Source organism: Drosophila montana, unplaced genomic scaffold, assembly GCF_035044405.1.
Source record: "Drosophila montana isolate Dmon_TW-CO22-7 unplaced genomic scaffold, ASM3504440v1 contig_1624_1, whole genome shotgun sequence".
Lineage (NCBI taxonomy): Eukaryota > Metazoa > Arthropoda > Insecta > Diptera > Drosophilidae > Drosophila > Drosophila montana.
Window position 1 is genome coordinate 5,105,650 of NW_026996559.1, and position 9,221 is coordinate 5,114,870.

Sequence of the window (9,221 nt, forward strand, 5' to 3'; positions counted from 1 at the left end):
TGCACATGTGTGTGTGTGTGCAAAGAATATCAGTGAGAACGCGCCGTGGGAACAAAACTTTTGATTACGAAAACCAAGAAAATCAATGCTTTCGGGCCACACACACACATGCACAGACACAGACGAAGAGATACGCGCATACACTTGCAACTCGTGGAAACTAGCGTTGGCAACTAATGTGCTACACCCTGTGCTCGTCCCCCAGTAGCACCTTTGGGCGTTGTCCAATGTGATAAAACGCTGCGATTGCAGCGCAAATGACCTCGACACAGTGCCGCAACCGTCGGCAAACCGTACCAATCATTAATCGGGCGAATTTTCGATATTTGTATGCAATATATCGCCGATAGCTAGTTATTGGTCAACTTGTGATTGAATTGTAATTCAGGAGTGATGTAATCTGGAATGCTAAAGCACTGGCAAGAGACACCTTATTTGTCTACCAATATCAAACCAATTAAATCAGTCAAGCAACTGTCCCATTCAAATTGATGTGGTATCTATCATATATGGATTGCTTATAAATTGAAAGGAGCGAAAAACATAAACAGAAGCGTATTTTTAACAACCGGAACGCAGAGCCTATTAAAAGAAAAACTTGGGTCGTCTTCATTTGAATAAGAGAGCGTGATAAGTAACTAAGACCGTTTACAATCGTTTACCTAGTCACGGAGTTACGACTCATCTCTAACTTTTAATAATTCATTTTTCACAGAACACCAACGAGTGCTATACATTAAAATGTATTCGTGATAAACGAAACTCTGACTTAATCATAAAAAAGTCGTCTTCATTTCAATAAAAATGCGTGATCACTCACTGTGACCTATAACAATCGCTTGCCTAGTCACTGGGTCACTGCTCATCTCTAGTCGTTAATTATTATTTTGATTACAAAAGCAGCGACTGCCATTCTCCAGTGTTGTCTAGTGTTTGTACATAAAAAGAACTTCTACAGTGTAGATAGTGAAATTTTATTCAGAAAAAGAGCATCAATTGAAAAAATCTAAAAATGGCGCAAAGCCGTGCAGAATCGTGAGCAAAAAGCTTAAACATATTCGATGCAACTATAAGTATAATAAATAAATGCTTTCAGTCCCGAAGTGAAATGTCATTATCCGTACACAACGCTGAGGAGACGCACTATAGTGCTAAGAAACTGGCGCGATTCCCCATCTACCGTAACGCTGGCGCCATTTCGCGTCTTTGGCATCAGCGATGGCCATAAATATATACCCAAGCCGCATGAAATTGTGCCGCCGTACTATAAGAAGTACTTTATTGAAAAGAGGAATACCCTGCTGACCGTCATATCGGATCACGGCTTATACACAGCAGAGTTAAACAAATTTAGAAACTCCCAGCCGGATGAGAATGTAACTAATCTTGAAAATCCTCACTCAATGACTGAGCCATCGGGTAAGTTGAGGCTGTAAAGCTCTGATTCATACATACATAATGCTGGTGTAATTAACGGACTCTTATAAAGGCCCAACACAATTTGAACCCGATAATAACAATAGAAAGCAGACCCCTCTAAAGGCAGTGACAATTCAAAATAAGAAGTATGCGCCACAGAACAACCACTCTTCTGCTGGGGAAGCTTCGAAAAAGTTTAGGGAAAATATCAATCCTAGAAAGGAAGAGTTGGACACACTTACTGTGCCTAATAATAGTAGTAGTGATATAAAGAATCCAAAAGCCAAACAAGTTCGAGGCCTCGCTCCTAAAGTTAAAACGATTGAAAAACAAAAGCTGCCGCTCCTTTCCCAGCCGATTAAACAAAATGTGAAAACTCTACTAGAGCAAAAGAATAATAATGTCAAAATATTCCCAAATGTGCAACCAAGGGGACTACCCCAGCAGGATAAACAGAGTGTAATGCCTCTAAAGGATCAAAATATTATGGAGAATGACTATCTTCAGAAAACCCAAATTCAAGATTTGGTACAAAATGTGAAAACTACTCCAAATCAAACGCATAAAGAAAATCAAGCTCAAGGTAAAGTTAAGATTTTAAATACACAGCCAATAGATCAAAATATTATGAAGAACGACTATCTTAAGAAAAATCAAGATTGGGGTACAGAACAAATTCAACGGCCAAGAGGATACTTCTATCAAATTAAAGCAAATGAAAAGACTCTGGAGCATAACAATGTGAAGAACGAGTGTAGTCAAAAATGGGAAAAACAAGTTCAAGATACGTCACGCAATATCAAGAAAAATCCAAATATGCAGCAAAATTTTAAGGCTCTAATGGATCCATCAGGTTTGAAGAACGGCTATCTTAAAGAGAGCCAAGCAGGTAATATCAAAACAATTGTTAATCAACAGCCAAAGGAATACCTCTATGAAAATAAACTAATTGTGATAACTCAAAGTGCGCAAAATCATATAAAGAACGACAATAATGTTATAGAAAAACAAAATCAAGGCATTGCAGGTAATATAAAAATAACTCTAAGGCGATTCCCCAATGATAATAAACATAATTTAGAAGCCAAGCAAAGAATTGAAGAGTTAGCAAAAAGCATCAATGAAAACATTAAAAATAATAAGGTGCTCTCCAAAACTCTTGCAACCTTAAATTACTCAGAATAAAATATTGAGAAGTAATATATAAAATGAAAGCAGAACTATAAAAATAAAAACAGAATCGTTGAAACTGGATGGGAATCAATTCAACTTTTATTGACTAATTACCAAAAATATTTCATTATTTGTATTGTCTTATTTTTATTAACTATTAAAATAATTTTTTCTTTTCTAATCAGTTCACAATAACTTTTTTTTGATGGGTTATTTTAGACACTCTACGAGATCCCAGTTCTCTCTTCAGATTGAATGAGGCAACAGGGACACACACACGCACACACCCCCACACCCACAAAAATATCAAAAGCAGCACTTTTGGTAATACATCTCTAGAATCTGCTGTCAGACAGCTAGAACGTTCAAAGTACTTCATTTGGTCATTCTTTAGGCACCACCAGCTCTCTGTCTAACTGAACGGAGGTGAAGATGGAGGTTGTGGTGGTGCTGTCACGATGTTGCATTTGAAGATTTTCCGTGTTGTTTGCTAGCCTCATGTTGTTGCCATGTTGCAAAAATGAAATGAATTGCCCAAAGTGCTGTCGGGTGTTTAATTTAAGTGCGCAACAACCGCGCGCCCTCCTCCTCCACATGGCCCCCACTACTTGCTGCTGCTGCTGCTGTTGTTGCTGGTGCCCCACCTGACCCTGTGGCACACGTGAGTGTGGCGCCAAGCTTAAATTGCACGCCATTAGGACAAGTAATAGGCGAGGCGACCCAGAGTGCACTCCAAGTAGTTTCTTATTGCAACTTTTAATGACTGGCGCTTTTTGCTTGAGCTGCCACGAAATCGCAATTGCCAAGCGGCCAGCTGAAGCAAAACTTGTTTATACTTATGCTTCATCTCGGTAAGAGTCTATTGAGATATTAGTTCGTATCTACTGTTCAGATCTTTGGCGGAATATTAGCACATGCGCGATAAACGTGTGAGATCTCAATGTGGCCTTACTCGCAGATACATTTGTATCTTAAGCTATGTATATTTTTTTGCAGTGCCCAAAAATTAAGAGCTACGTATAAGTATGTAAATTATCCATGAATCTCCATTAATGTTGGAGTACCTGTCGGCAGCTGCGCAATGAGCGTGAATGACCTCACTTGCAGATACATTTGTATCTTAAGCTATATATTGCACAAGATTAAATAATATTTAGCTGCAGTACTCTAATTATATCTGCTAAGTATAGGTGTGTAAGTTATCCTTGGAGAATATAAAGCATCACTTGTAGATACATTTGTATCTTAAGCTATATAGCGTACAACATTTAATAATGATTATTTCCAGTACCCTTAATTTTAAGACTGTAAGTAATCCGAGGATCTCACGTTAAGCACATGTTGACAGCTGCGCGATAAGAACGTGGCCTCACTTGCAGATACATTTATATCTTTTGCTATATCTCCTACAATTATTAATGATATTTAGTTGCAGTGCCCCAATAATCCCTGCTAAGTACAACAAACGTGTAATCCGCATGTCTCACCTATGTTCGAATCGCTTTCCTGGCTCTTCAGCGATTGGCTAAGTGCAGCTTAAGCGCATAATCCTTGTGGCTCAATTTGTTTTTTATGGCCAGTTAAACTTATTGACTGTTAATTGTCAGTCGTATGTTGCTGATGTGTAATGGGATGCGGGGGTGTGCTGTTCATTAACACTGAACCCTTTTGAGCTACAGACACGCACACACACGTGTACTTATTTGTCTCTAAATATGTTTACTGCCAATAATTAAATGGGAACATTAAGCGGCTTATCTGCTATTGAAATAATTTACCATCAACTGCTGTTCAACGGTGGATTTACGTTAAATGCGCTGCGCATGCTGAACTGAAGGAGCCGGCCAGGTGGGGCTCACTCATAAAAAGCATAAACAAAAGTCATGCCCATTTGCCGGCGCACAGATTCAGCGGCAACATGTTGCGCAACGTTCGGTGCTTGGCAACATGCTGCGCTGCGCTGAGCAGAATCAGCAGCAACACATTTGCCCTGGTTGTAGCCGCCAAAAGGGACATTTTTGTGGCTACCAACAGGCAGAATGCCAACGACGCTGCGACCAACCGTAGCAGGCGCTGCTGCTGCTGCTGCTGATGATGATGAGGGATGCGGCAAGTGGCAAGGGAATGGGTGAGTGGGAGTGGGGGTGTGGGGCGTGGGGAAGCTGCCGCAAAGACAATTTGCTTACGTATGAATTGCAAATGCAAATGAAAACTGCTGAAAATTCTATATATTTTTCACGAGCACACAGTCTCCATGCGAGTATCTGTGTGTGTGTGTGTTTTGGTAGTGGGTGCGCTGCTGTGGGGCCATGCGTGCCTTGCAAATCACGTCGTGATATTTACAAATGGTTTCTTGTAATTAAATTAACACAAAACGTGACATTGTCACTGCCGCAGTTTTTTAAGCGACACACGCAAAACACAGCACAGCGGGAGACAGACAGCTAGCGAGACTCAGGGACAGACGGGCAGACAGACAGACAGTCAGACACAAATCACGGCGAGCATAAAAGGCACAATGCAGCGCGCCGAGTCCCTTGAGGGACGTGGAAGACGTTGCCTCAAGTTGGCAACCGAAATTGTAACTTTCTCTACTTAACATTACTTTGCTCGTATTTATTTTTGTTGTAATCTCAAATGAAATTTAAAACACAAATGAGCAAAAGTGCGTGACGCTCTCTAGCTCTGTCTCTGTCTTTCAGCTTGCTGTCTGTGTGTGTGCGTCGATGGGGGAGATCCTGGGCTGTTCCCGGACAGGCTGCAGCAGCCTTAAAGTGTAGTTAGTGTAGCGCCCAGCTTGTGGTAAGTATGTGCGTGTGCATGTGTATGTGTGTGTGTGTGTGTGTGTGAGGCGCCTTACAAAGATTAGAAATGTAATTTACAATTTACAGCATGCTCGCAAATAAATGTCGACTTCTTTTTATACAGCCACTTATGGCGTGCACCACCCCCTAAAGTACACACACACACACCCGCACGCACACACACAGCACACCTTGAGCCCCAACCATTAAGCACACGTACGAGCCTTTGCTGGCTGCGCGGCACAAAACGATACAATATGTGTATCAAAACACATGAGCTGAATTGCGAGTTAGAGACGGACACGGAGACTAAGTTCTGGATAAAGACGGAATTTGGGCAAAGGGGGGATGCCGACAAAGGCGTAGACCGTGGCACTGGAGCAGGCTTCATCAGCCGCCACAGAGGCAACAAAAAAAAGATTGACAGTTGTTGGCGCAGAAATGTGCAAACAAAACACAAAAGTGGCAACAAAAGTTGCCCGAATAAAGGCGCAAAAATAAAAACTGAAACGCATTTAAATCTACAGGGTGCTTGGAGGCATAAGAAAACCCTTAAGTTGGATAAGGAACAGCCGAACCTTTATCGAAACCGAAAGTTATTTTTTCGCTAACGAAATGTTCATTATTCCCAATACGAACAAAATAATACTATATTTATAATAAATTGGATTCTAATGAAAATGGTAAGAAATGTGATGCATCAATTCGAACCCGAACCTGGGATAAGAGATATGGAAAACCCAATGCCGAGCCACCTTGTTTATATGGTATATATACCATAGCAGCCATTAGGTTACGCTCAAGCTTTGTTGATAACAATTTCAAAACGAGCTCATAACTTTAAAACTCCCGATTCGAGAGTTAAATGCTCATTAGAGCATCCATTCAATGTTTGGCTGCATCGTCGGACAGCTTGGATCACCCTGTACTTGACTGACTACTGAAATGTATATGCGAGAAGTAAAAGAAATCTGGAAATTCCTTATCGCACCTCAGTGTGCTGCATTAAGTGGGCCTGTGGCACGTTTACGTACACCTGGCACCACCCACAGTGTATTGGCACCGCAGAGCCAGGGGGTGGGCTGTCGTGTCGTGGGGTGTGGCAGTGTTGGGCAAGTAAGTCACCGTTGGCGTTGCAAGCGACCGATTAACTACCCGCCAGCGTCAACGTCAACACGAAAGTATGTTCACATACCGACAGCGATATAAATGCGAACGGCAGAAGGGCAGCCAGCAGAGGGGCAGCCGGCAGCAGCAGCAGCAGCAAGGATGAAGTAGCAACGTGTTGAGAGAAGCAAATGTGTATCTTGAACGTGCTGCGGCTTCTGGGCACTCGTATCCTTCCCGCTGAACGCTCAACAGCCAGCGACCAATCTGGCGTGCAAAAACAGTCTCTAACTGACGTCATTGCGAAACTCCATACATATTTCACAATTTTCTGTGCAATTGCTACTTGAGGTTGTTGGGGTGGAAAGAAATCGAATCCTAGGTCAGTTTAGAACGCTACCAGGTGCTGGTACTGCTGACGTACACGATGGATGAGCTCGTCGAGTTTCTGGTTAGAGTTTTTATATTATGAGGTCGTATGGGTCGTAGGGGTTATTATTATGATAATTATTATGCTTATAAGTATTATTATTATTATTATAACGAGGATATAAACAGGACAGTCTGAACGCAGATAAAGAGACGAAAGCGCATAGCGGGACATAGACCCCACTTTGAAGTAATGCGAAAGCCTTTCCGAAGTGGAATAGGCCTGACGATGAAGGGTTATAAGCGGGTGCCCCACATACCACATTGTGAGGGCAGTGCGCGATGCGAAAGGCATTTCCTAGACAACTTAACAATCGGCTTAGATAATACTCCAATAATCGACACACTTGCCAAATGAAATTCAAACTGGGACTCGTTTTGTAAGCAATGCCTTGAATCCTATAAATTTATAATTTATAATTTTGAATGTTAAAAATCTCCGTCAACGACATAAAAAAAAAGTTTGCTTCATAACATTTTGATGTTTGGTTAAGTCTTCCTGCAATTAAAATGCTCAAAGCATGAAATGATTCATAAAAAAAAAATTAATATAAATAAATATATTCAACATATTTGACTAACATCCTTTCCGCGAAACGGACGCACAACCTCAACGAAAGCAATTAACAAAATCCAAAATCAACTTAGTTTTCAAGGAGCTTGCGATCTGAACTCAGTACGGTAATCGGCATTTGAGAATCTTAACGGTAACCCGGGCGAGTCATAAATGAAACTTGCTAACTACCCCCACTTCAGAATCCACCTCAAACACCTCAGAACCAACCCGCTGAAAGGACCGCAACAACTTTTAGCGACAGAAAGTCCAAAAATGAGGGAACAAAAAAAAACTTAACAAAACAACGGCCGAAGCGAAAGTGAAGTGCATAAATTTTACACCTAATTAAAAAGTAAATGTTCTTTTATGCAAATCAAGTTGTAACCAAATAAATTACCCCACCAAGAACAACAGCAGGGCGGCAGAGGGAGCGGGCCGGCCCCACTAAAAGAAATTGGAAGAGAACAGCAGCGAATCCGCGGATAAAAAAGAAAAAAAGTCGAACGAGATGCGAGATACAAAAAGAGAGTTGCGGCCTCTGGACTGAAAGTTGAATGCGATGCAAAAGTGAAAATAACGCAAAATACTTGACCAAAAAGCACATGCACACACGCACACACGTAGCTACATCCGTACACCCATACACACCCGCACACACACACACACGCACACATAAACATGTTATGGAAGATGGCGGCATCTCAGCTCGACAGCGTGTTAATCACACTTAATCTCATTTTTATTTCTGGGTCAGCATCTTTATTTATTTATTTTATTTTGTTTTCTTTTTTTCTCCCTCTCTCGCTCTCTCTCTCTCTCTGTCTCTGTCTCTGTCTTCTTGCCTGCGTCTTTTGTACTCGTCTTGCTGGTTGCGCTGTCGCATGCAAAGCAAAACTGGGCGCACCGCCACACACCACCCCGCAGCGGCGCCACCCACTTGGCCGCCGCCATGCCGTAAATATCCTTGACAAATCTTTTTGCCCTTTCGGCGCGCGAAGCGCAAATAAAAAGACATTAATTCGTTGTCGTTGTCCTTGTGGGTGAGCATCGCAGTTGCCGCTGCCCGGACTATGCCAGGACTATGCCGCTGCCGCTGCCGCTGCCGCTGCTGCTGCCACTGTGCCAGCTTCTGCCTCAGGTGGCGCTCCAGTCGCCGCCGATGCCGACGCCGATGCCGACGCCGTCGCCTCTTCTCGTTTTTTATAGCCAGGTAATTTACGTAACGAACCTGACACTTTCTAATTTATGGCATCAGGCGGCGGCGTCTGCGCCGCTCCATAGCCCATGGCTGCAGCACGTTGACAATAGAAGCCAAGTCGAGATGATAATGATAATCGGGATGATGGCGCTGATAAAGATGATGATGATTAAATGATGATGGCGATGCGAAATAGCGATAGTCTAGCCGCCTGCCATTTTCATTTGTGCCGTTAACCGCGTGAACTTAACAGCTGCAAGGGGCAAAGTGGCGCGGGTGGGTGGGGGGTAAAGGTAGGTATGCTGCCTTTAAGGGTCAGCTTGTCAGTTGACAGAGCTTTGTGCAGGTCGAGCAGCATTTGCACTATGCAAGACCTTTGAATAATTTAAAATTTCAAGGATCGAAGATCGCTAGCAAGACGCGTGTCATAGCGCGCATAGCAGGCAGCTTTTGAAGGGCAAACCTAACTTCAGTTAAAATATAAAATTGTGGCTATGTTTTTCTTTAAATATATAAAAAAAATCAGCCAAGTTCT

General features: G+C 42.3%; 1 protein-coding gene across 2 annotated transcripts; it reads left to right on the forward strand.

Annotated features, from left to right (window-relative positions):
* Window positions 1-936: 936 nt before the first annotated feature.
* Window positions 937-2,672, forward strand: LOC135440550 (uncharacterized). 2 transcript variants are annotated; one of them, XM_064699795.1, is made up of 4 exons: window positions 937-1,035; window positions 1,097-1,419; window positions 1,490-2,446; window positions 2,501-2,672. In XM_064699795.1, the coding sequence occupies exons 1-4, from the start codon at window positions 1,013-1,015 to the stop codon at window positions 2,602-2,604; spliced, it is 1,407 nt and encodes a 468-aa protein (XP_064555865.1). In that variant the 5' UTR covers window positions 937-1,012; the 3' UTR covers window positions 2,605-2,672. The 2 variants fall into 2 exon arrangements, with proteins under 2 accessions (XP_064555865.1, XP_064555864.1); XM_064699794.1 differs by having other exon boundaries at window positions 1,490-2,672.
* The last annotated feature ends 6,549 nt before the right edge of the window (window positions 2,673-9,221 follow it).